The 27,786-nt window shown below is 46.7% G+C and overlaps 1 protein-coding gene and 1 long non-coding RNA gene across 2 annotated transcripts in view; one reads left to right on the top strand and one right to left on the bottom strand.

The window, feature by feature from the left end:
• The window catches only part of LOC129532555 (uncharacterized), a 63,898-nt gene extending 37,555 nt beyond the window's left edge, over nucleotides 1-26,343 (bottom strand). Inside the window, exons 1-2 of the long non-coding RNA XR_008678315.2 lie at nucleotides 25,543-26,343; nucleotides 23,248-23,305 (exon numbers count right to left, since the gene is read on the bottom strand). This is a non-coding gene — a long non-coding RNA (uncharacterized lncRNA). The remainder of the gene's footprint in view (nucleotides 1-23,247; nucleotides 23,306-25,542) is intronic.
• Nucleotides 4,348-13,318, top strand: CCR9 (C-C motif chemokine receptor 9). The gene is made up of 3 exons (XM_004033997.5): nucleotides 4,348-4,432; nucleotides 5,038-5,086; nucleotides 10,958-13,318. Exons 2-3 carry the CDS (start codon nucleotides 5,066-5,068, stop codon nucleotides 12,044-12,046), a joined length of 1,110 nt encoding a protein of 369 aa, XP_004034045.2. The 5' UTR covers nucleotides 4,348-4,432; nucleotides 5,038-5,065; the 3' UTR covers nucleotides 12,047-13,318.
• Nucleotides 26,344-27,786: the final 1,443 nt, after the last annotated feature.

Here is a 27,786-nt window from a genome sequence, read left to right on the forward strand (position 1 = left end):
TATTACCAATTGCTGAATATTTAAGTTGTTTTCCAATTTTTGTTCTGCTCCAACATATATCCCTATACCTGGACCCTTGTGTTCTTTTGTGAGAATACCAGTAGGGCAAATTCCAAGCAGATGCGCTGCAGAGTCAGAGATGTTGTGCTTTGTAAATTTTGACAGATATGGCTTAACCCTCCAAAAAGATCACATAAATTTATACTCCTCACAGCAGTGTGGAGGCCTTTTTTCCAAACTCTTACCAATGTCGTTACCATCTATTGCTATTTCCAATCTGAAACTTGCTATCACTCACTATAACCAAAGCCATTCTTTCTTCTTTTTGTGGTTTCTTTCTTTGGGAATTTTTCTCAGGTATTACATGATTAATATTCAATCCTTTCATGCAAGCAAAAAGGAGGTCACATAAGCCCTGGGTATTAGAAATATATATATATAAAACATATATATATATATATATAAACATATATATATATATAACATATATATAAAACATATATAAAGTGTTTTCTAATTGATATCTCAAAAATCAACCTCCGTATTCCCCAAGCTGTAATAAAATAAAATTTGCTGAGTTGAGGTCTTCCAAACTCAACTGGGCATTTTTCATCTGGGGGAAAAAAAAGAAGACTAATGCTCAGCTCCAAAGTGGCTGCTTTTCTGCTTGCTGGGTGAGTTTCTTATTTCAAAACAGAGGCTCACTGGGCTTCTTGATGGCACCTGGAGTCATGCCAAGCAGGAAGCAATCACTCCACAGAGCTGAAGATGTCAGAACAGTTCAGAAATACTGCCTGGGGAAAGTTCTTGGTTCTTCGGCTTAGGAGGAAAGGGGCAGAATACAACCTTTCTGAAGAAAATGCATCTTTCATTCACCTGGGAAATATTTCAAAATAACTATAAAAAGAAGTTAGAAGCAGGTGAATTGCCCCACAGAGGGGAATGTTTAAATGAATTGGGGCACAGCCCCTGTCGGAATGCCAGGTAGCTGACGCCTTCACCTGTCTGAAGAATGTTTAATGATGAAAGAAATGTTCATAATCTGTTAGGTGGGAAAAAGAAAATAAAAGTTCAAAGTGTACGAATGCATAGAAACACGGCTGGGAGGGAAAACAACAGAAAGTTAAAAGTGGTTATTTTAGGGTAGGAAGATTAGGGGTGATTTTGATTTTCTCCTCTCGGCTTTTCTGTATTTGTCAAATTTCCTGCAAACATGTGTGTTACTTTTATAACAAAAAAAGTCATTTGTCAGATAAATGTCAGCGTTTTCCTGGCCCCCAGAGGGCTGCAGTGAAATTCGGTGCATGCCCAGGTGGCTGGGTAAGGTCACGGCCGGAGGCTGGGGCTACTCATTTTTATTTCAGACACAGTCCTGTTCCAGGCTTTCTTGTGTCTTAGGGTCAATTGCCAAAATATTTTTTTCTCTTCTTCTAAAAATTTATTGTGAGTCTTACTTGTATCTAATTTCAAGCTTACTGGAAAGTGAAGAATTGTGTAAAGAATGCTTATAAACCCTTCACCCAAACCATTGTTTTCATTTTGTCCTACTGGCTTTATTATTCTCCTTCTCTCTATATACATATGTTTTCATTAATTTTTTGCATTTTTTGCTTATTTTTTGAATCCTTTGAGAATATGCCAAAGACACTGTTCTCTTTTGCCCCTAAATACTTCAGGGGATAATTCCTAAGAACAGGGGCATTCTCCTGTAAAACCACAATGCAGTCAGCAAAATCAGGAAATTTAACCCCGATGCAGCACTGTCATCGAATTCACAGCACCTATTGTAATGCCCTTAATTTCCCAGTAATGTCCTTCACAATTATTTTTTTTCCCCACTCCAGGACCAAATCCAGGTTCTTGCCTTGCATCTACTTGTCCTGTCTCTTTAGTCTCCTTCAACCTGAGATGGTTTCTCAGTTTTTCTTTGTCTCACTTGACCTTGATATTTGGCCAGTTACTTTGCAGAAAGTCCTTCATTTTGGGTTTTTCTGATGCTTCCTCATTCTTTGATTTAGGTTGACCTTTTTTCCAGGAATAAAGATGATGTGTCTTCCCTCCTCAACTCTTTAGGACAAATGTGACACTGGTTTGCTTCCATGTTGGTGGTATGGGGTTCGAAGACCAACTTAGCTGGTCTTCAAATCCAACACCATCAACATGTAGTTACATGTCTCCAAGGAGCCCTGGCTGTTTTAGTGGAGAAAGATATTTAGATTCCAAGATCAGGGCACTAGGCGCTAATTATGCTGTGTATCATTGCTTTTAGGTCCTCTCAGCAGACAGAGCCAGGAAATATGTATGTGAAACACACACACATATACATATACAAATTGTCTATCTATCTATCTAATTTAATCTTAAAAACATATGGGTATAAAGACATGTGAACATGTATGTTCATTCCAACACTATTCACAATAGCAAAAACATGGAATCAACCTAAATGTTCATCAACGATAGACTGGATAAGGAAAATGTGGTACATATACATCATGGAATACTACACAGCCATAAAAAAGAACAAGATCATGTCCTTTGAAGCAACATGGATGGAACTGGAGGCCATTATCCTAAGTGAATTAACACAGAACAGAAAAACAAATGTCACATGTTCTCATTTATAAATGGGAGCTAAATGTTGAGTACATATGGACACAAGAAAGGGAACAACAGACACTGGGACCTCCTTGAGGATGGAGGGAGGTAGGAGGGTGAGGATAAAAAAACTATCTACCAGTCAGGTACTATGCTTATTAACCTGGGTGGCGAAATAATCTATACACCAAGCCCCCATGACGCACAATTTACCTATATGACAAACCTGCACATATACCCCTGAAGCTAAAATAAAAGGAAAAAACCCACAAAAACAAACCAAAACAAAAAAAACCCACGTGGGTCCGTAGTGATCTCTCAAGTTGGCTACAACAGCACAAGGCACTCCAGTGCACGTTTGAAAAGCTACCAGCAGAGAGGTTACCAGGAGGAAGTTCTGGTTGCTTTCCTCCTCAGGGCCTGCTGACAGCCGGAGATGACACTGAGAAGTGAAGTGCCAGAATGTTTTCATCGTACTTTGCTTTTCCCTGCCTTACTTGAACAGCTTTATTGAGGTCCAATTATAATAAACTGCAAATATTAAAATGCAGAATGTAAGTTCTGACGTACATACACCCTTGCGAAGCTCTCACACAACCCAGACAGTGAACATATTTATCCCCCACTGAGGTTTCCTTTGTACCCACCTGCCCTCCTGCCCTCCCACACTCCCCTTCTCTCTCTCTCTCTCTTTTTTTTTTTGTTTGAGACGGAGTCTTGCTCTGTCACCCAGGCTGGAGTGCAGTGGTGCAATCTTGGCTCACTGCAACCTCTGCCTCCCAGGTTCAAGTGATCCTCCTGCCTCAGCCTCCTGAGCAGCTGAGACTACAGGCGCACACCACCACACCTGGCTAATTTTTTGTATTTTCATAGAAATGGGGTTTCACCGTGTTGGCCAGACTGGTCTTGAGCTCCCAACCTCAGGTGATCTACCCACCTTGGCCTCCCAAAGTGCTGGGATTATAGGCCTAAGCCACCATGCCTAGCCACCTCCCCTTCTCTCTCTCTCTATTGCCAGGACATCAGTGATTCTGCTTTCCATCAGTATAGATTAGTTTGCATTATCTAGAGTTTTATACAAGTGAAATCATACAGTATGAAATCCCTTTGGTCTGGCTACTTGGCATAATTGTTTGGAGACTTGTCCATGTTGCTGTGTGAATCAGTCATTCATTCCCTATTCCATTGGATGGATATTTCACAGTTAACTTATCCATTTACTACTTGATGGACATTTAGGCTGTTAGCAGTTTTTGGCTACCACAGAGTAAAGCTGTAATGAACATTCACATACTAGTCTTTATGGGGACATATACTTAACAATTTTCTTGGGTGAATACTTAGGAGTGGGATGACTGGATCACATGGTGAGTGCATGTATAACGTCTTAAGAAACTGCCAGTTTTCCAAAGTGGTTTTACCACACATTATGCATTTGGAAACCACTGTACTTTCAGAAAAGCAGGGTGGGGTCATGATGTTGTTATGGAAAGGAAGCCAACAGGTTGGGATAGGATTTATGAAAGAGACTATTTTTTTTGAGAACCTTGGGGTGTGATGCTGGACAGGTTTCCTTGAAATGTACTCGCTAAGGGTATAAAAGGAAATGCCCCGGCTCAGGCACAGACTCCGTCCTCGAAGGCAGTCAAGCTGTTGTTTCTTTGGTTATGTAGGGGTGGGCTTTAAAGAAATTCAAAACACATGAAAATGACAACTCGAGATTTATTTCAGTCAGTTCCGAGGCCCTGTGCATTAGGGAACTAGAACTCATTTTCTTCAGTACACAAACCTAGGACTTCCTTTTCCTGCTGAAGTCAGGGTAAAGAGGAGAAAGGTGGGTTCTGGGGGCACCGGGTCTTTTAGGGAGGGGGCCCCAACCCCAGTGGGCGCCACCCAGCCCTCATGTTCTTCTTGCCACCTGGTTACTCAAAGGCCCTTTTCTTGGGGAGTCCAGAGCCCAGGGCATTCTCAAAGCGACCACTGTCCTGTTGGCTTCGGTGAGTCCCTTAGCTGATAGAGCAGGGGGAAGGGGAACCAGTCAGCCAAACAGGACTTGACAGACAAGCTGAATCAAGGGAAAGGGAGCTAATGTAGAAAGGATGAGCTGGGAAAAATGTAACAGCCCACCTGCCATTCCTCATTTGTGGATGGGAGATGTACTAATTATTGTCTAAGTAGAAAGAAAACAAATGCTAGAATCAGGGGACCCTCAGAGTCAAAGAAGTGAATGATAACTTCAAAGGAGAGGTTCATTCATTTCTGTGTGGACTACTGAGATGATTCTGAAATCTAGAATACTATATAGACTCTAACTCCTGCTTGGAATATTTTTTTCAGAAGAATAAACAGATTTAAAATTTAATCTCCATCTTTTTGGCATTTGGTTGTTACTATTCGTTTACAAGCCAGTCCACTTTTTGATTTTTGTCCCTTTTCCAGGAGCAGGCTTGCATCTGACTGACCCACCATGACACCCACAGACTTCACAGTGAGTACAGCCGTGCTCCTCTGGCTCCTCAAAACACACACTCATCTTCCCTTTTTAGGGGGTGTGGGAAGGATCCACTGTGGGGGAAGGATTTATCTGTGTGGTTTCCCAGGGTAAGATCTCTGCCTGGCAATGCGCATTGCTGGGTAGGTTGTTGTCCAGCACAGAGGGTTTTGCAAATGCAAAGAGGCAGCTATGCTTTGGGGTATGTTGTGGAGACAGAGGAAAATGTGGTGTTATAAACAGCTAAGGATTTTTAACCATCTTTAACTAGGGTGTGCTTAGTTCCATATGCCTGTTCTAAAACTCAGACAAATGAGGCAAAGGGAGAATTCATGTAATTTGCTTTTAAAAAACCCATGGTGGGCACATTAGTTGTATTTCTTGCATAACATTATGTAGACCTTATGAAAACATGTAACGTTATACATTCCCCTGAAAGAGACCAAGAGCTGAACAAAAATTAGTGAGTCAGTCTGGGCGTGGTAGCTCACGCCTGTAATCCCAGCACTTTGGGAGGCAGAGGCGGGCGGATCACCTGGCCGAGGCCAGGATTTCAAGACCACCTGCCCAACATGGCGAAACCCCATCTCTACTAAAAAATACAAAAATAGCTAGGTGTGGTGGCATGCGCATGTAATCCCAGCTACTTGGGAGGCTGAGGCACGAGAGTCACTTGAGCCTGGGAGGTGGAAGTTGCAGTGAGCCAAGATCACGCCATTGCACTCCAGCCTGGGCAACAGAGTGAGACTCTGTCTTAAAAAAAAAAAAAAATCAGTGAGTCAAATCATAATCCAGAGAATCTTTTTTTCTTTTACAGCCAAATGTAATTAAGTGTAGAATCAAATTAATTTCCCATGCTTTTGTAACATTCATAAATGCCTTATAAAATTACCTAAGGGCTTTGATTTTGCTCTTCTCCAAGGGAAAGCCTGGGTTTTACATGTAGATAATTGAAATCCAGACTTCCTAGCAGGCGGGCTAACAAACTGCCTCACAGTACATTGTAGGTTTCCATGATCTATGGAGAGTGGTGGTTGAAACAGTTTATCAACTAAATTATTTACGATATGCTAATGATTCATTAGTATTACATATGTATAGTTACCTAATCGTACCTATATCCATAACAACAAAAAAGTAATTAATTTGGTCCTGGTGAAGTAACTATTATTCTGACCGAAAGTAGACTCTTCAGTTTCTCCTGCATTAAATTCACTTTTCAATCCCTGAGGCTGTGGAAACAGAAGTAGATGAAGGCAGCAGAGCCAGGGCTGCTTCTGAGCTTGCCAGTCATTTGCTTTTATCATTTGGGATCTTGGATAATAGCCAACTCTGCAAAGCAGCCCCAGATAAGAAGGAAACTGCACCTCAGTAATGACCTTCTCTTGTCAGAGGAGTGTGGCGCCATCTAAATGGGAAGAAGATGGGACCCCTGTGGCCCTGACTCCCATATTCCATGGAAAGTAGCCGTGGCACCCTGTGGCCACCTTTCTGAGGATGTGCTGAGCCAGTCACCCATGCAGGTGCCCCACATTCCCTCAGCGTCACAGTAAAGGCAGAGTCCTTTTTACAGATGAGGAGACCGAGACTGGGGAAGGTGGTTTGAAGGTTCAAGGTCTCATAGAAATTTGGAGGAAGAGCCCTTGAGGGGTGCTGTTGGCAATCATAGCTTTGCTGGGTTCCTCCCTCAGGGTGAATGTCAAAGCACTGAAATCCAGGTCTCAATGTTGGGATTTAATACTTTCTTAAGTGTGGGGCCAAGGTGTCTGCCAGAGTCCCTGCTGATAACAAATTCATCTTTTCCCCACCTCCCTCCTTCTTGTGCCCTCTCTTATTCCATCTCCCCCATTGCCTTGTGCCCATTCTTAGTGCTAAGGCACAATGGAAGCCTTGGCAAGCACAGTCCCTGCCCTTTCTCTGTCCATTCCCCAGAGAGGGGCATCTTGAGCCTGGGCTTGGCTGAGGGTTTCCAGAGAACACATGAGCCAGAGAAGGAGGCCCTGGAAAGCTCTGGGACCTTCTTCCTGCTCTGGGTGTTCACAACTGGGATGCCTGGGCTGCTGCTTCTGAGCCCAGGACTCCTGAGGGAAGAGGACGTGCCTGTGTGGGAGCAACAGCCTGTGGGCTCAGAGGCTTGCCAGGACACAGACAGGCAGGATGGGCCCCTTGCCCTGGCTGTGCACTGAGGTTTGTTTACATTTACTGAGGGATTTCCAGAGGATTTGATGTCTAAGATCCATCAGGCATGTGCAAAACTATGAGTGTGAGTCGTGACACAGGGGGTGTTGTTCTAGGATTCCTCTCGTGGTCCTGACAAATTTTATATAAATCTAGATTTGGGGTGTAAAATTCAATCACTTAAAAAATATGCCTGGGGAGTCCCTAACCTAACTAACTAAGTAACTTCATGCAAAAGCACGAGGTCCTTAATTCTCACCCAGCAGAAAAACTATGCCCCCTGGGCTTCCAGCAGGATACAATGTCCTTGTCTGGGATTCAGTCTTGGGAGTGTTAGCTGTGCCTGCTCACTGGGCAGTGGAGAAAGCTGGGTCACCCAGGTCCTGGGATTTCTGCACAATTTCTCCCGTTCTGCTCCTGCAGTCTCCTCCAGGCCCGGCTCCAGATCACCTTCCCTCGCTGGCGCAGGAATCCATCTCCTTCCAGCACCTTAGCCCAGGACTAACACAGCTAAGTGATGCTGGCCTTCCCACCTGCCCCGTCTCATTTTTTCCCCAGGAACCAAAGCCGTCCCTTGTGCTTGTCCTTCTGCCAAGCATGCCCTCTTTCCTCCCTTGCCTTCTTCTTTCTTCCTTGTCTGTCTTCCTCTTAACATGTCTTTAAAATCCATGCTTCTCCTCGCTACCTGGAGCTGCAGCAGGAGGAGAGCAGTCTTGCTGGACTGGAGAAGCAACTCCAGGCAGCAAGACCCCTGGGCCCTCATCTGTGAGGCTGCTTGCGATTTGCTTCACAGCCATGGGCTCAGGCTCATGTGAGAGTCTATTAAAGCTATTTGACCAAAAAAAAAAAAAAACAAAACACAAAACACAAAACACAAAACACCAACCCACAAATAACAAAAAAAAACTTCAAAAGCAAGTTTAGCACTTATTCATTGTGTGGATTCACAGTTGGTACTTGCTCATCTGCGTTGTTTTACTGAGATTCCTCCAAAAGGTCATCCTCCCAACCTCTTAAACCTGCTGTGATGTCCATTGTGGGGTCTCCATGCCCTTCACAGTCTTCCTTCTATTCTCAAGTTCTTCTTTCACTCAAAGTCCACTCAAACCTCACCTCCTACAGGACGACTGTCTTAGTGGGGCCATGATTGCAGCTGGTTCCCGTGTCCAGCGTTGGGAGGATTCTCCTGGCATGTTTCTAAAATGTGTGTCACCTAGGAGGTCTGTCCTCTCGAGAGACTGGGTTTCCAGACAAGGGCCAATGCTAGAAGAAACATCTCTAAGTGTAAACTGAAATGGATTAATCAAGCCAAGGGACTAATCACATATAAAATAGGAAGACGAGTTTTCTTTAGTTCTTTGCGTTTGTGGGCCATTTCCAGCTGCCCTGGCCTGAAGAGCCGCCTCCAGGATCCTGCTCCTGGGTCCCTCTCTTTGCAATAGGATTTTCTCTTGCTCACATATTGGAGGTGGAGTCAGGACTAGACGTCAAATTTTCCCAGTTGTCATCCAAGTTACCTTGGGTCCTCCTGCTACTTCCTGCCAGCCAGGGCCCAAATAGGACTAACATCTACTGTCCTTTATCAATCAATTCAGTGAGCCCTGATATCTAAGAAGCCCTCCACAAACACACACACAACAGGTTCTATGTTCCAATAAGTTTAGAAAACACTGTTAAACAAAATTCAACAGATTCTGAAGGATTTCTCAGAGTCTTCACTGTGCTAATGTGCAATTAAAATAAAACAAGTTCTGGGCCGGGCACGGTGGCTCACGCCTGTAATGCCAGCACTTTCGGAGGCCAAAGTGGGTGGATTACGAGGTCAGAAGTTCGAGACCAGCCTGACCAACATGGTGAAATCCCGTCTCTACTAAAAATACAAAAATTAGCCAGGCATGGTGGCACACGCCTGTAATCCCAGCTACTCAGGAGGCTGAGGCACGAGAATCGCTTGAACCTGGGAGGCGGAGGTTGCAGTGAGCCGAGATGGCGCCATTGCACTCCAGCCTGGGCAGCAAGAGCAAAACTCCGTCTCAAAACAAACAAACAAATAAATAAAACAAGTTTTGCAGGACTTTTCAGATCCTTCAATGTGCTCACAATGTGCTCACAATGTATTGTGAATTTCAAAGAAGGAATATGCAAAGATTCTCAACTATTTTAACCATTAGTGTTCCACCTAAAACATGGTTTGGGAAATGCTAGTCAGATCTACTAGAAATAGATGGATATTACAATGTATACAGATACGGAGAGCCCAGCTAACAGGAGGTAGAGAATATTTTGCTATTTAAATATAAACATTAAAGTACACAAAATCATCTTTGTACTTATATATTTGTTAATATTAACTGTTCAAAACAAAATAAAAACTTATTGTGGATTTGGGGTGACTTCTAGTCCAAATGTATCCAGATGAATTGAACTATTGCATTTGCCTCAGGATAAATAAAAGTAGAGATGAGATTTGGCAAGGAATGTCCCTCAAGGAAAGGGAGTGAGAGCTGGTAGTCCCTGGTGGAATTTGGGAGTCCTAATGGGAGCCCTCAGAAGGAAACTGGTGGGAAGTGAGAGCGCTTGAGGATCTGTGGGCAGAGGTTTTGGAAGGAATGTAGCAGGCGTGGCACGGACTCTCCCCTCCTCCTCCATCGGCAGTCCACATCCTTCATTACCTCCCACCCCAGGTTTGACTCAAGGGCTTACATCTCAGGGTCTCATTTCCAGACCTCATTTCCTGTTTCCGTAGCAGGGGTTTTAGGATGGCTTCTGCTTCAGGAACCCAGAAAAAGTGTAAGAAGTGTGTGTGTGTATGCGCGTATATGTGTGTATATATGTGTGCATGCATGAGTGTGTACCTATGTGTATGTGAGCATGAGCGTTGGCATGTTTGTGTACGAGAGCATGTGCAAGTGCATGTATTATGTGTATGCATGTACATATGAGTGTGTGTGCTTGTTGGGGCCAGCTTCATGGCTGTGCAACCCACACAGTCACATAGGGGCCCTGTGCTTAGAAGTGCTGCTTGTTTGATTGAATGCTGGATGTGTTGAAATTCCTAATAATTTTTGGATCACGGGTCCTGCTAACTATAGAGCACGTCATGGTGCTTGTGTGTGTACGTAGGGTTGAGAGTGTCTGTGTGTGTATGTGTATGTGCATGTGTATGTGGGTGTATGCTGGTGCTCCCAGAGCTTTCAGGAAACTCAGGGGACTGGGATCCAGATAAGTTTAAGAGCCCTTGCTGACCTTTTTAGGGTCAGTGAAAAACTGAATAGATAGGAGAAGGATGATCACAGTCATACCACAGTTTGATAAAACTGCCCATCAGTAGTGTGGAGGAACTCTTACCTCATCAGAGCACTTGGCATGCACACTATAAATGTTCATTTGCGTGTCTGGTTGCTCTATGGGTAGGTAAGTTTCCTGAGAGTGAAGCCACACATCTGACTTATTTATTATGGTTTCTTTGGCACATAGCACAGTAGCCAACATACAGTATGTGCTTAATAAACATCTGTTGAATAAATAAATATGTCACAACCCAAGCAGATGTCCTCAGAATGCCTACGTGTCTTTGGCCTTATCATAGGTGTTTGGGGTTGGAAGGGTCAAGAGGTCCATGCCTCTGCCATCAGACAGGACCTTCAAAATATTTTCCTTGACCTAATGCCATCTTGTGTCCCCTTGCAGAGCCCTATTCCTAACATGGCTGATGACTATGGCTCTGAATCCACATCTTCCATGGAAGACTACGTTAACTTCAACTTCACTGACTTCTACTGTGAGAAAAACAATGTCAGGCAGTTTGCGAGCCATTTCCTCCCACCCTTGTACTGGCTCGTGTTCATCGTGGGTGCCTTGGGCAACAGTCTGGTTATCCTTGTCTACTGGTACTGCACAAGAGTGAAGACCATGACCGACATGTTCCTTTTGAATTTGGCAATTGCTGACCTCCTCTTTCTTGTCACTCTTCCCTTCTGGGCCATTGCCGCTGCTGACCAGTGGAAGTTCCAGACCTTCATGTGCAAGGTGGTCAACAGCATGTACAAGATGAACTTCTACAGCTGTGTGTTGCTGATCATGTGCATCAGCGTGGACAGGTACATTGCCATTGCCCAGGCCATGAGAGCACATACTTGGAGGGAGAAAAGGCTTTTGTACAGCAAAATGGTTTGCTTTACCATCTGGGTATTGGCAGCTGCTCTCTGCATCCCAGAAATCTTATACAGCCAAATCAAGGAGGAATCCGGCATTGCTATCTGCACCATGGTTTACCCTAGCGACGAGAGCACCAAACTGAAGTCAGCTGTCTTGACCCTGAAGGTCATTCTGGGGTTCTTCCTTCCCTTCGTGGTCATGGCTTGCTGCTACACCATCATCATTCACACCCTGATACAAGCCAAGAAGTCGTCCAAGCACAAAGCCCTAAAAGTGACCATCACTGTCCTGACCGTCTTTGTCTTGTCTCAGTTTCCCTACAATTGCATTTTGTTGGTGCAGACCATTGACGCCTATGCCATGTTCATCTCCAGCTGTGCCGTTTCCACCAACATTGACATCTGCTTCCAGGTCACCCAGACCATCGCCTTCTTCCACAGTTGCCTGAACCCTGTTCTCTATGTTTTTGTGGGTGAGAGATTCCGCCGGGATCTTGTGAAAACCCTGAAGAACTTGGGTTGCATCAGCCAGGCCCAGTGGGTTTCATTTACAAGGAGAGAGGGAAGCTTGAAGCTGTCTTCTATGTTGCTGGAGACAACCTCAGGAGCACTCTCCCTCTGAGGGGTCTTCTCTGAGGTGCATGGTTCTTTTGGAAGAAATGAGAAATACAGAAACAGTTTCCCCACTGATGGGACCAGAGAGAGTGAAAGAGAAAAGAAAACTCAGAAAGGGATGAATCTGAACTATATGATTACTTGCAGTCAGAATTTGCCAAAGCAAATATTTCAAAATCAACTGACTAGTCCAGGAGGCTGTTGATTGGCTCTTGACTGTGATGCCTGCAATTCTCAAAGGAGGACTAAGGACCAGCACTGTGGAGCACCCTGGCTTTGCCACTCGCCGGAGCATCAGTGCCGCTGCCTCTGGAGGAGCCCTTGGACTTTCTCCATGCACTGTGAACTTCTGTGGCTTCAGTTCTCATGCTGCCTCTTCCAAAAGGGGACACAGAAGCACTGGCTGCTGCTACAGACCGCAAAAGCAGAAAGTTTCGTGAAAATGTCCATCTTTGGGAAATTTTCTACCCTGCTCTTGAGCCTGATAACCCATGCCAGGTCTTATAGATTCCTGATCTAGAACCTTTCCAGGCAATCTCAGACCTAATTTCCTTCTGTTCTCCTTGTTCTGTTCTGGGCCAGTGAAGGTCCTTGTTCTGATTTCGAAACAATCTGCAGGTCTGGCCAGTGAACCCCTGGACAACTGACCCCACCCACAAGGCATCCAAAGTCTGTTGGCTTCCAATCCATTTCTGTGTCCTGCTGGAGGTTTTAACCTAGACAAGGATTCCGCTTATTCCTTGGTATGGTGACAGTGTCTCTCCATGGCCTGAGCAGGGAGATTATAACAGCTGGGTTTGCAGGAGCCAGCCTTGGCCTTGTTGTAGGCTTGTTCTGTTGAGTGGCACTTGCTTTGGGTCCACCGTCTGCTCCCTAGAAAATGGGCTGGTTCTCCTGGCCCTCTTCTTTCTGAGGCCCACTTTATTCTGAGGAATACAGTGAGCAGATATGGGCGGCAGCCAGGGAGGGCAAAGGGGTGAAGCGCAGGCCTTGCTGGGAGGCTATTTACTTCCATGCTTCTCCTTTTCTTACTCTATAGTGGCAACATTTTAAAAGCTTTTAACTTAGAGATTAGGCTGAAAAAAATAAGTAATGGAATTCACCTTTGCATCTTTTGTGTCTTTCTTTTCATGATTTGGCAAAACGCATCACCTTTGAAAATATTTCACATATTGGAAAAGTGCTTTTTAATGTGTATATGAAGCATTAATTACTTGTCACTTTCTTTACCCTGTCTCAATATTTTAAGTGTGTGCAATTAAAGATCAAATAGATACATTAAGAGTGTGAAGGCTGGTCTGAAGGTAGTGAGCTATCTCAATTGGATTGTTCACTCAGTTACAGATTGAACTCCTTGTTCTACTTTCCCTGCTTCTCTCTACTGCAATTGACTAGTCTTTAAAAAAAAGTGTGAAGAGTAAGCAATGGGGATAAGGAAATAAGATCTCCAAATACCTTAAAACCATCATGGCTGACAAGTTTTTATTTCTCCTCTGTCCAAACTTACTCCTCAGGCTTTTCCGTGTTAGTCAAATGGACTTTCCAAGGAGGACTATTGGAACAGCACAGTAAACCACCCCTGGCTTTGCCACTTGCTTTAGAGGAAGCATCTAATTTCCCCAGTGCCTTGTGGATTGCTGTGGTTTCCGTTCCAACGCCATCCCTTCCCAAAGGGGAGACAAAAGCACTGGACCTTGCCATTTCACCCTTTTTCTCCCTGCCTACTTCTAAAGCACATGAGAATGAGGAATAAAGTGAGCAGACATGGGCAGCAGCCAGGGAGGGCGAAGGGGTGAAGCGCAGGCCTTGCTACCCCATCAACATGCTGCCCGTGAGGGGGCAGTGGGTGGGAAGAAAACATCGGCCTGGGACCAGCAGATCAACGTGGGCCCAGCACAGGCACTGCATCCGTAGTTAAAGGGAGGATAACTTCTCCAAGGTCACTAATGAACACAGCCATCCATTGACCATTTCCAAGAGGAGACCCAGATATTTACCCTTATAGGAACTTGAGAGAATAAAAAAGATGCACTTCTAAATAACATTGTGCAGTTAGGTGCAAAGAACACAGCTGAGTTTGGCTTTTATTTTTAGATACTGCGGTTCTGATGCTCTGTCATGGGAGTCCCAGTGGTGCTGAGCCTCACACAGGGCAGCCTCACCAGGACAATTATGGAGCCTTCCCAGGTGGGAGCCCGGGCAAGTAGCTTTGTGTGGACCTGTTCTGGTACATGTTTTAAATGCCCAGACTCCTCATCACACACAAATTTCTTGTGTGGGGTAGGAACAATATAATGAATTAATATCTTTATAAACATTTAAAATTAATCATTTCTCAAATATGTACTTCATGTGTCAGAGTTCAGCAGCTAGGAAACTTCTAGAAAATAAAGATTGCCAACCTTGAGCATTGGGACATTACATCCTTTGGGCAGTGATGCTGTCCTGCTATCTACAGGCAGCCTGGGGGACTGGTGGTCAAGGAAGGAACTGACTAGACCAGGACTGGATGCCAATGCTTTTCCCGCTTTGGTGTCCAGGGCTTTGGCCTTGTGAGTTGCCCTGATTGCATCCTGAGAGAGCTGACACAGCTCCTGAGAGAGCTGAGTGGCTATAACTTCTTCTTTGCCCATTGTAGTTGGTACAGAGGGTCCTGAGCAAGGAAGGAAGCAGCCCACAGTGAGCTCCTTCCATTTTGGTCTTGTGGACCTTCCCCCAGGCCATCGCCATTGCAGTATGGCCATTATGGGTGGTATCTTGGTTTCTGTGATGGTGTTGACTTGAATACAAAGCCAAGGCTTTCGTGAAGCATTCATGAGTTGACACCTTTGGAGACCACCACAGTCTTTCTGCTTCATCAATGCAAAGCTGTCTCACACTTCCAGATGGTTCTTTTGTGCTTGCAATCTTTGAGTGGGTTTGCTTGGCTTTCCAGTTCTAAGTTGGCCTCACAAGAACTGGAGCTTCTTGTGGGGTCCAGAACAAAGCACAGCCGAAATCATCCCCCAGCACCAGCCTGGCTCCAGTGCCCACAGATCTCTGTCCCTCACTGAAGTTGGCCACTCCAGCTTCACTGGAGGGTTCTTCTACTATACACTGGACAGCTTGTCTCAATGTGAGGTCTGTTCAGGGGCTCCCCGTGACTTTGAAAAAAGAGAAGTAATCACGGGCTCCAGCACCTGCACCTGACATGTTTTAGATACTCAAAAAAAATCTTTCTCTCCATTCAACGAATAGTCACTGATTGTTTAGTCACTGTGTGTGGTTAGTAAGTACCACAGCCTTAGAATTCCCCTCCCAGCCAAGACACACCATAGTGCTTCTGCAATAAAGTCTCTCTCTCCATCTCATGTGCTCCTCCCTTCCAGTTGAGGTCCCTATCCAACATGCTCCTGGGACAATGAGCTAGTTCTCTAGTCATTCCTACATTATTAGACCAGACAACCCAGACAGCTAATGACCCATTTAATGTCTTTCTTTGACTTTTATATTATCAAAGCCTAAAAATGACATGCAAATATGTGTCTTTCCAACAGGTGATTCCTTATGAGGTCCTCTCCACATATTTACTTGTATACGCTCAATTGTGGCACCACAAGCTAAGCAAAAAACCTCTATGGTCATATGGAGATGCCTCAAGAAAGAACGTGTAGGGAGTATGGTCGGCACAGGCCCTCTGGTTGCCAGTTCTTCAGGGCCTGCCTCCACTGCAGAGCCGCCCTGCCCAAGCCAGGCCTTCCCAGGGTCACCTGTCTCTGGTGCCTGTGAGACAGAGAATAGTGTCATCTCAGCCCGATGGTGGCACCCTGATGGGCAGAATCCACTCCAGGGCACTCTGCCAGCACACCCTCATAGTGCACTTTTGAAGAAGGGAATCAGCAGGGCCTTGGCTGTCACACATCACCATTTAGCATTTGCATGACATGGTCAGTGAGAGGGGTGCTGGCCAACCTTGTGCCTGTCGGTCTTTTTAGCCCCTGGTCCTCAGAACAAAATCTGGCTTGGCAAATGCTGGTCGACTCTCCAAAGCCAGGGCTTTGTGAAGCCTTCATGGCAGTTTGAGTTCTCTCTCTGCCCAATCATGCTTCCTCTCACATCCCTCCAAAGGCATTGATTCCTAATAAACACCTTGCACCCCAAACTCCAGCTCAGTACCTCCTAGAGAAGTCATCCTGCAACAATTTTCTCACCAGGGGCTGCCAATTCCAAGAGCCCACCTAAGGCTGGATGGGTAAGAACACTGGGTATGCAGGAGATCCGTAGTGTGGTTGGGCGCCAGTCACAGAACTCCTCTGAGAAGGCTGAGAGCATGGGTCCTGTCTCATTATAACCTAAGCATTCAGCAGATATGCTTGGGCACCAGCTGCATGCCAGGGGCCCCATGGTGTATGAGACAGCCACGATACCTCCCAGAATTTTGAGCACCATTGCTAACCCTGATTTACAGAGGAAGGAGCTGAGCCTCAGAGATACCAAGTAACTCATCTGAGCCCATGCAGTTAGTAATTGGCTTTGTCTGACATGGTCAGACAAACCAGCCCTTGCTTTGGAGGGTTGACCAGCATTTGCCAAGCCAGACTTTGTGCTGAGGACCAGGGACTGAAAAGATGGACAGGCACGAGTTTGGCCAGCACTCCTCCCACTGACCATGTCATGCAAATGCTAAATGGTAACATGCCACAGCGAAGGCCCTGCTGACTCCCTTCTTCAAAAGTGCACCATGAAGGTGTGCTGGCAAAGGACAATGGTGTCATCTTCACAGAATCGAGAAGGTTCCTAGCTGCTACCTCTCCCAGGCTCTTCCCCAGACACATATGGCTGTGGAGCCTTAATTCCTTCATGAAGAAACCACAGATTTCACCGGAGGTGTGTGTGTGCAGGTCCAAGGACCCAACACCTGGGCCTAGGCATGTCTCTGAACTTTAGAATTCCTGCTGTTGGCTTTCCTCTTCTCCCTGCCCCATTCCCCTGCCTCTCCCATCCCTGGCTCCTCTCTCTCAGATGCAAGACCCATGAATAAATTTCCTGGGCCTGGTACAAGATGTGGCTTTAGGTCAGATTCCCTGTGCGGGATCCAGGCATTACTCACTGCTGTCCCCACGTGGCCCCAGATCTCCTCTGCAGCCAGTCAGATGATCTCAAGGGGCATGCAGGCCTCTCAGGTTGGCTCTGTCCACCCTGCCCATGGCCGGCGGTCTGCAGGGCTGGCTTCCGCCCTGGCTCTTCCTCTCTGGGTCTAGGTGGCCAGGCTTAGGCCCCAGTCCCGGGTCTCCCTGGGCTGGGGCTTTCACCAGACCCCAGGCTCAGATCTGAGGAGCTGCCCTAAGCCTCCTCCCCTGCCCAGGGACTGGCATCTCCTTCTGGGAGTCACCCTCCAGGCTTTCCTGAAAAGCTGTGGCTGCTGCCTGGATTCCCTGGCCTGATGATGGCCCTGCCCCTGACCACCTGGACAAACACTGTGCCTGCTCCACCAGCGGCCCTCGCTCAGGCCAGGCTCTGTGGCCAGGTAGGTGCTTCAAGGAACCTGTCTCTTCCTGCGTCTGCTGCAGCATCCTTCTGCAGACTCTCCACTTTCTAGACTTCAAATACACATTTCAAGCACATCTGAATTGTGTCATCTGGAAATTTCTAAACAGTGTAAACAACCCTCAGTCAAGAGCTGGCCGAAGCATCCCTTCTCGTATTAAAAGGTACTATGGCAATTGCTGATGTGGCTCACTGCATGGGCATGGCAAGATGACGTGGCAAAGTCCCAGAGTGACAGTTAGAGCCCCGTTATCCTCCTGTGTGGCACACTGCTTGTCCCTTTCCTTCACAGCACTCGTCTCATTTGTAATTCGCTAGTATTCTTCTTCCTACTGATTGATCCTCTGACTCCTATGTTTGGACCCTCAGCAACAAGCAGCCACGGACTGTGCGTGTTCTTGCTCACATGTGTCTGCCCAGCAACAGGTACAGTGCCCAGAATGAGAGCTGCGTCTCTAGCACTTGCATGATGTTATGACAGTCTTTGAGGCCAGAAAGAGCTACAGCAATGGAAAATGTTTGGAGACTTGGAGAGTTAGGCAAGAAAGACAGGGACTGAACTCTGAACAGCTGCAGACAGTGAGTCAGCTGGGTGGATTAAGGATGACCTATAGGAAGCAGGGGAGAAAGGAGCAACAGTTTCTTTGATGCTCCTCCCATCAAAACATGGGGTTGATGTCCCCTCTCCTTGAATCTGGGTGGGCTCGGGGTTTGCTTGAACAGTGGAATTTGGTGCAAGGGATGCTGTGCCAATTTCTGGGTGCAGACTCAGAAGAAGAGGCTGGCAGCTTCCACATCCTGTGCCGTAGGAGGCTTGCTCTGGAAGCCCTAAGCTGCCGTGTCAGAAGTCTGCCCACCCTGAGACCACCGTGCTGGAGAGGCCACAAGTAGGCCCAGCATTTCAACTGTTGTTGTAATTAGCCTCATTCAACATTTATTGAGCATTTAGTACATGCTAAGCACTGGGCAAGGTGGTGAGCAACGGCAGACACAGGCGTGGTGCTCATGAAGCTCACAATCACAGACACAAGTCACACCATCACAGGAACAAGCTGATGGTTATCAGTACAGGATGCTAGAGAGTGTGACAGGGGACTCTGATCTGCTCTGGAAAGGGGAGGCAGGGAAGGCGTCCCTGAGGAGGTAGCGTTTGAGCTGAGAGCTGAAGAATGGACAGGAATGACCTACAGGAAGCAGGGGAGAAAGGGGAGGAGGGCGGTGTGTGCCAAGGCCCTGCACCACTCATGCCTGTGGGACATCACTGTCAACTCTCTGGTGAAGTGTCCATGCATGCAATTGGTTTAGGACTTCTCCACTCATGTTCTTTTCTTTTTAAACTTTTTAATTACAGAAATTTAAAAACATACACAAAAGCAGAGGGAATAGTATTAATGCAGGGGTCCCCAACCCCTGGGCCACAGACCACTACTGCTCTGTGGCCTGTTAGGAACCAGGCTGCACAGGAGGAGGTGAGTGGCAGGCAAGTGAGTGAAGCTTCATCTGTATTTATAGCTGCTCCCCATCGCCTGCATCACCGCCTGAGCTCTGCCAACTGTCAGATCAGTGGCGGCATTAGATTCTTATAGGAGCACAAACCTATTGTGAACATGCAAAGGATCTAGACTGTGCATTCCCTATGAGAATCTAATGCCTGGTGATCTGTCACTGTCTCCCATTACCCCGATGAGATCGTCTAGTTGCAGGAAAACAAGCTCAGGCCTCCCACTGATTCTACATTATGGCGAGTTGTATAATTATCTCATTATACATTACAATGTAATAATAATATAAATAAAGTGCACAATAGATGTAACATGCTTGAATCATCCCCAAATCACCTCTCCACCAATGCTGCAGGTCCATGGAAAAACTGTCTTCCACAAAACTGGTCCCCGGTGCCAAAAAGGTTGGGGACCGCTGGTATAATGAAAATGCACATACCCCTCACCCAACTTCAATAATGATTAACATTCTGTCCATTTTTGGTTTCAGCTACACTTCCCACTTTTCTTTCCTTTCCTCTTCTTTGTTTCATCTGCTCCCTTCCTTCTTTTTCCTTCCTTACCTTCTTCCTTTTAAAAACAAGTTTGCTGTAGTATTTTAAAGAAAATCCAAGACATCATGCAATTCCCTTAAAAACTCATGCTCTTATCCTTATAAAGCCCCAAATCACAATTTTAAAACATTAAAATAAGAAATGGAGACTGGATGGACTCTTCCTCTGTGTGGTTAGGCCACCACTCAACAAAGGAACCGAAGGAGGGACGGAGTCCCCTGGGGATAGAGCAGCAAGCTCGGAAAGGCCTCACGCCGTGGGTGGCACTTTCTCAGGGGTGTAATCTCCAGGTGGCTCAGAATGCCCTACAGAGGCTGATAAAGGCCGCAGTGAGCTCCAGGGTTTCTCTTGTTCAACTTTTGGAAACCAGGAAGTTTCTAAGGACCACAGGAAAACTGATGTTGCCTGAGACGAGGTGGGACCATCACCCCTAATTCTCACAGGTGTCTCTGAGACAGGAAAGTGATAAGCAGAGTTAAGTGGCTAAAAGAAGAGCCATTGGTGATTGGAGGGTTATGAGTGAGAGGGAAGTCAGAGAGGAGAGGAAGGTAGGGGCACTGTTCAGGCGCAGATGATGAATTTTGATTTATTCCACTTCAGGAAGATTTTTAAGTGGGGTGTGGCATGATCCAATTCATGTTTTAAAGATCTCTAAAGCCCCCAGGAGAAGAAGGGTGGTGGCTGGGGGTTAGGGGTGGTGCAAGGAAGCAGGGAGGCCAGTCAGGAGCTGTTGCAGTTGTTCAGGAAAAAGATGGTGGTGGCGGAGTTGGAGTGAAGGTGGTGGTTGTGGTGTAGAGAGATGGATGGCTTTTGACTTACTCTGGGGGTAGACACAATGGTGAAGATTAGAACTGAAAGAAAGGAAGGCATCAAGGATGACTTGGGTTTTGAATCTGCACGTTTGGGTGGTTGGTGGTGCTGCCCCTGGGAGGGGAGGATCAGCAGAGAGCAAGTCTGGGGATGCCACCCGGAAGATGGTAGCCATGGGCATGGGAAGAGCTGAGGTCAAGAGAGAGTGGAGGCTGGCAGCGACCTGGCTAGGAGCAGCTTCCCAGGCATCAACAAGGCAGACTGTGATTGGCTGAGGAGCAAATCAATGGGAAGTGAGGATGTGGAAAGAGGATGTGTAGGTGAAACTTGTGTCAGGTTTGATATGATAAAGTATCAGGAGTAATCCAATAAAACAACAAAAAAATGTAAATGGATCTCTTTTGGGTTCATTTGCAATTAAATGAAAGAAGTGATTCTAAGAACCTTGCTTGTATTCAATTCAGCTGCGTCCTGGTAACTGTTGCCACAAAATTTAGTGGTATAAAAACAATAACCATTTTATTTTATTCGCCATTTTGTGAGCCGGGAATTTGGAAGGGGCTCAGCAGGGCATATTTAGCTTGGGGTCTCTCGTGTGGCTGCAGTTAGATATTGGCTGGGGCTGTGGCCACTGGAAAGCTTAACTGGAAAGCTTAACTACTGCCTCAGGGCCAGTAGTTGATGCTGGCTGCCATGCAGGGCCCCAGCACACGGCAGCTTCAGCAGGGAGGGCTCAAGGTACTCAGACCTTTTACACGGCAGCTGGCTTCCCCTGTGCAAGAGAACCAAGGGGAAGTTGCAGGTCCTTTTCTGACATGGCACCAGAAGCCACACAGTGTCCCTCTGCTCTTCCACTGGTCAGAGCAGCCAGAGGCCAGCCCGGAGTCAAGGGACTCAAGACTCCACCTCTTATGGGAAGGGTGTCAAATAACTCTGGGGCCATGTTTTAAAATCACCAAAGGTGGCTACTCTGTAAATTAACTCATCTTTCAATGATCCCAATCACTCGGTCCCCCAACTTGACTAGCTGACTAATGCCCAGAAGGAATCAAAAGAGCCAAGAGAGTAAAAGGGATTGGACAAGGTGTGGATGTCTTTCTCAATGATAACAGCTATCACATTTTGAGGCACAGAGTAGCTAAGTGACTTGTCCCAAGCCAGAGGAAGTAGGTAGTGGCACTAGGAGTTGGATCCATGTCTTTCTGATTCTAGAACCCAATCTCTTAGAGGCTATTGTACTTTCTCCCCAGTTGAAGTTCAAGCACTGATGTTCCAGTGGTCAGTTTGCACCATATGATCTGGATATAGCTCTTCTCACAGAGGCCCTGAGTCAGGAGGACAGGAGGCCCTAGCTGGGCCAGCCCCTAAGCAGGGGAAGAGGAACTCTGGCCATATTGTGGCTTCCTCCCAGGCCCTCCCCGCTCATGGCTTTATGCCGTTCAGCTTTGCTGGTAAGTAGGTCACCCCTTTGGTGAATGCAGAAAGACATCAACAACTGTGTAATGACTCCAGCATATAGGAATTGGGCATTTGGTTTTTTACTGGGAATTTGAGATGGCCGTAAGATGATGTGAATGTCTTTTTAGAAATTAGTTTTCACATTTTAAAAGTTAAACTGGCACCTACTAAAAATACTTCAAACGACATAGAAAAGTATAAAGAGAAAACTAAAAGCATCTTATTCCTGCCACCAACTCCAAAGCCCCACCAGCTCCATCTGCCGAGGCAGCCACTGCTGTGTCCAGCGTCTTTGTCAGGAAATGTCGCAGGGGTGTGAATAGTGTTCGTCACATAGTCTCCCAGGGTGCCGTCATATACTGCTTCAATCCAACCCACTTTGAACAAATCCTTTCCTGTTTTTTGCTATCACAGATATTGTGGCCATGAAGATTGTTGCGTGTATTTTTGCGTACTTGTATGAGTGTATCTGGAGAAGGTGGGTGTTTTACTGAAGATGAAAATTGAGGTGGAAATATGTGCAAGAAGGTAAGATTATAGACTCTTTGGTAGAAATATTACAAAAATGGTCCCAATTCTCTACCCCTCACTGTCCCTGTGCCCTTTATAAAGTGACTTTGCAGTTCCTCCCATCCAGAGGAGTCCCTTTTCCCACACCTGGAATCTGGGCTGGCCTGTGACTTGCTCTGACCAACAGAACACTGTTGAAATGATGCGCCAGGTCTGAGACTGGGCTTTGCGAAGCTCGGGCACTTTTACTCACTCTCTTGGAAACCTGCTCAGCGGCCATCTGAATAAGCCCAGGCTATCCTGTTGGGGTCAGGGAGACCACATGGAGTATAGCCAAGTTTTCTGGCCAAGACCATCCTAGCCTAGCCAGCCTTCCTTTGACCAACTGACCACAGATGTAGGAATCAACCCCAGCCACGATTAGCCAATGAGCAGCCAACCCTCAGACATGTGGGAGCACAGCCTCAATGCGTAGCTGACCACGGGCAGACAAGGGAGTGAGCCCACCAAGAGTCCAGAGCCCCCAGTCAACCTGCATATTCGTGAGCAAAATAAATCTTCAGTGGTTTAAGCCATGGTTTTGAGGTTGTCCAACTTCAAATAACGCAGAATAATGCAGCTTGGTCTGACAACAGGTAACTGATACAGCCTTTTGTATTAACAATCATAGTAAAGGTCTGAAGGTCAAGGGCTGCCATAGCAAATCCTGGTTTATGGAAAAGCTTTTTATAAGTCATCAGATAATCTATATTCAAGTAAAATGAGAATGGTTTGGAGAAAACCACTCCTACAGCTGTCTCAGCATAATGCAGTAGCAGTAAAATGTTCTGCAAATGGTTCAGACTTACCATCTTCCCTGGGTCTTGGTTCCTCATCTGTAAAAGCGGGCTGACTTACAGCAAGAGCCTAGCAAATTATACAATTACACAAATTAAACAATGCTACTATCATTACTATTAACAAACCAGTGCTGCAATGAGCTGATCTTTCTCTTGTTTTTCATGAGGACCTGCCACAACCTAAAGATCCTTAACTTTTTTTTTTTTTTTTGGCTTCATCCACACCTTTGACAATCTGACAAAGCCTATAGCCCCTTTCTCAGAATGCTTTAAAATGCAAACAATAAAATAGAATTACAAACCAATTAAATTGAAATACAATTCTCCAAATATTAAAGCAGATATATGAACTAGTAATATATGTGTCTTTTTACTAATGCATTACATAAAATCTATCAGATCTAATGACAACTTTCATTTCCGAGTGGAGATAAACATAAATGATATTTTGAGAGTCTGCAGAAATTGTCATGTAATACGAAAATATCTGCCATTTCTACTGGTGACAAAGTGACAGGTCTAGCTAGTACTAGTGTGGCATGTTGTCTCTAGCCATAATTGAAGGAAGACTTAAATTTTAATTAGTAGTTAGGGTAAAGATGCCATTTTCCCCCACCCATTTTCAAAGACCTTTGATTCTGTGTACGGAGCAGCTTAGGAACTCCCTTCTAAACTGACCTCCCAACGCATACCCCCTGGATACTTTCTCCATTTCTTAAAATTTGGACATGTATGGAACTCTTCTGGATTTGGGGAAGGGGATGTTTTTCCACTCAGAAATGATCTGCCAGTTGGCACCAGAACCCTTGAATAAAAATATAAGCCATAAAAAAGTTATGGTTGTAAACTATTTTACCCTGAGAATAGTTTTATACCAGGGGATTCATTTAGAAACATCCTCCTCTCCAAGACTGAAATTTCCATCATTGCGCCCTAGTGCTTGGGCTAATGGATTTGAGGAAGACGGCCTGGTTCCAAGATTCAAGGATCACAGGTAGAGTTAAATTAGGAGACAGATCAATTAGTTCATTTCCTCCTTTCCTCAAATTCTAATCAAAACAGTGGTGACGCAGCAATGCTCACCAGGACCACCTGCTCCAGCATCACCTGGAGGACCTGTGAATGGACCAGACCTGATGAACCAGAATTGGAATGGGTGGTGCCCATGGATCTGCATTTTTTTTTTTTTTTTGAGACAGGGTCTCACTCTGTCCCCCAGGCTGGAGTGCAGTGGGGCAATCACAGTTGCAGCCTTAAACTCCCAGGCTTATGGGATTCTGCCACCTCAGCCTCCCCAGTAGCTGGGACTAGAGGCGCCTGGCTAATATTTGAATTTTTTTTGGTAGAGACGGGTTCTCCCTGTGTTACGCAGGTTGGCCTTGAACTCCTGGCCTCAAGTGATCCTCCTGCCTTGGCCACCCAAAATGCTGGGATAATAGGCATGAGCCACCACATCTGGCTGGATCTGCATTTTAATATGCCTTCAGGTAACTAAAGCAAGAGAACTTTCTCCTAAGAATCTCTCTGCAACTTCCTTTTATTTATTGACACCTAATAAATGAACACTTGACTCTGGAGCAAAACTGAGCCCTGGGTGAGTCTTTGGCTTTTCCTGATGGCTCAATACCTGAAACTTTCATAACCAAAGAAGATGGGGGCCTGATCCAGGACCAGTTCTGGTCTCCTTGTCCTTCTTCCACTGGTCACCTTCAGGGCATGAATGTGTGGTCCTCTTTCTGAGACCACCCAACAGCTGGGTGGCGTCCCTGCTGGTGGAGAGGAGCTACCTCTTCCAAGACCTTGGGTTCCATATAGGAACCCTGTCGCTCATTCACAAGCCTCGTGGGAGGACTGGACTGAGGCTGCTGCCCCTGCTGCTTGTGAAAGCATGCAGGGCCCTGTTTGTGAAAGCTTGCAGGGCCCTGAAGCCACCTCTGAGGCAGAGGAACAAACCGGCTTGTCTTTCCACATCAGCAGTCACTGCCTTTGGTGTCTGTTCCCTCAATGGTCCAGGCTTCCTTACATTAAAGTGCTGCCTCCACCAGATGCATGGGGCAGCTTCAGCCACACCGACGCCGTCATTTCTCACTGCCCCTTTCTTCCAATGAGAAAGATGGCTTCTGCTAAGCAGCCCTGGGTCCAGCCCTCCCTGCAGCCTTTAGGGAGGCCCTTTCTGTTACCCCTCTTTTCTCATCACTGCTTTGCTCTCCTTTTATCCCCGCATCGCCCCCCTCCGCCCCACCCTTCTCCCTCACCAGCTTTCCTCTCTCAAGCCAGGGAGAAGACAGCACCTGCCCCACTGACCTGGAAGACGGACGTTTTGGCCTCCCAGAAATGGCTTCCTTCTCTCCTCCGAGGCTCAGTCAGAGTCGGCCTTGGGAGCAGAAAGCGGGGGAGACCTCCTGAAATCATTTTTTCTGTGATGATTCTATGGACCCACAGGCCCGAAGACAGACCTGTCCTAGAAACGAGGACTTCCTTTTGGTAAGGACACTCATGCATCTCAGGTTTTGTTCATTTTTTAGCTAAAAAAGACTTAATTCATTCAAGGCTTTAGATGGGGCTGTCAACTCTTAGATAACCTCAGTGCCAGCATGGTGGGAGGTGTGAGGAAACCACACTAGTCTCCGACCTCCCCAGAGCTTGCAGGATGGGGGCGGGAGGAGGGGACACACATCAAAGCCCAGAGGTTGGCCATCACCCTTCTGCTCGCATTACCATCCTTCTTCAGAAAACAGCGGGTGTGGGAAAAGTAAAAGGCTGACCTTTCTCTCACCCCTAACCCACTTTGAATGTCTTTCATAATCGCTATGCTTTCCCCCCGCCCGGCTTTTGAGGCTTCAGCTTCAACTGCTGTCTCAAAAAAAGTCCGTTTTCTCATCTTGGGCTACTGGTTTCACCATCTGTTTGCTCTTCAGATGTGTGTGGGTGGCAAGAGGAGATTTTTCCCACGCATCTTCAAACTGAAAGGGCTGACCTTGCTGTGAGGAGCCTTCTGAGTCACCCAGGAGTCTCTGCATCCTCAGCCCTCACCCGGCAGACGTGGCAGGGAGGGGCGGGGCACTTCTATGTGCCACAGAGTCTGTGAACACTGAACTGGGCCCGGATTACCTGGAATCAAGCGTGGGGCTTGGAAACCCTCCAGCAAAGACTTGGGTCATCTTGAGTTACTCTGCAGTTTAGCAGGGTGGGGTGAGGTGGAATGGAGGATTTTGACCTGGAGGTCCCCAGATCCCAGCCCCAGATGCACAGCACACACATATATGTATGTCTCCACTGTTTCTTGTTCTAGCCCCCAGCCCATGAGGCCCCCAAGCCTCAGGAAGGACTGTTGTATTAACAAAGAAACTCTCTGGCTCTGTCATTTGGGGCAGGTGGAGTAACTATCTGCCATTACTTCAATCTGGTTACTAGATAGATACTTGATTTGAGGGCACCTTTTTATTTTTTTGAGACAGGGCCTCACTCTGTCACTTGTGGAGTGGCACGATCTTGGCTCACTGCAGCCTCTACTGAGTTGGGACTATAGACATGCACCACCACACCTGGCTAATTAAAGAAAAAAAAATGTAGAGACGGGGTCTCACTGTGTTGCCCAGGTGGTCTCGAACCCCTGGGCTCAAGCAATCCTCCTGCCTTGGACTCCCAAAGTGTTGGGATTACAGGTGTGAGCCACTGCACCCAGCCCAAGGGCATCTTTGACATAAGAGGGGGTGCAGGGGGTGGGACTGAGTGACCAGCTATCATTGCCCGTATCTCCTCCTGCAGGCCCACCCTTTCCCTCCTCTGCCACCGGAGTGTTTCAGGAGCCTCTATTCTTGGCAGAGTTAGTCGCCAGTGGGAATGCTGATGACTTTTTGGCTGACCCAGGGCACTGGGACTGACCCGAGAGGTCAATTCAGTATTTTTTGAGTCCCTTCCTGCCTGGCATGTTGCTCGATGCTGCGGTGGGGAGAGAAGGGAGGAGGGAGATGAAGATAAAGATGAAGGATTCACTGTCTTTTATCCTTGGGAGAGAACCAGAGTTACAGAAAATGTGACTTCTTCCATGGAGTAACAGATTAAAGAGGAGGCCAAACGAAAGTCTGGCAGCAGGAGAGGGCTGGCGGAGGAAGGGCGGTGAAGGGGTGGTGTGGGGAGGTGTTCTTTTGAGGTGCAGAGCACTCCAGGGACAGAGCCCTGGTCATCCCTGGAGTGGGGGTGTGAGGTGAGTGTGGGTGGGCTGCCCAGCCTGAGCTCAGTCCAACATCCAGCAGTGACCAGGGCATGCCCCTCTGGGCCTCTGTCCAGGCTCTTTGCCGACCCAGCCAGAGAAAGGTATGCGGGAATGGGAGGGCTGACTTCTTCCTCTGCCAGCCATCTCAGCCTGGCAGTCTTGCCCAGCTTTGTACCTCATATTGACCAATCATGGTTTTAGGCCATCCATGATGCTTCTCCCCAGCCCCATTGTTCCGGTAAACTCAGAAGTCTGCTCTTTGCTCAACATGCTCTGTGGGTGCCCTGGGAGATCTGGACATTTGAGCTGAGGCTAGAAGCCCATAGGGCACA

Source organism: Gorilla gorilla, chromosome 2 (assembly GCF_029281585.2).
Source record: "Gorilla gorilla gorilla isolate KB3781 chromosome 2, NHGRI_mGorGor1-v2.1_pri, whole genome shotgun sequence".
NCBI lineage: Eukaryota > Metazoa > Chordata > Mammalia > Primates > Hominidae > Gorilla > Gorilla gorilla.

Excerpts from the sequence above, each read along its gene's own strand:
- CCR9 (XM_004033997.5), top strand. The coding sequence starts at position 5,066 with ATGACACCCACAGACTTCACA. Across the intron at positions 5,087-10,957 it reads TGACACCCACAGACTTCACA|AGCCCTATTCCTAACATGGC; the intron begins GTGAGTACAGCC and ends GTCCCCTTGCAG.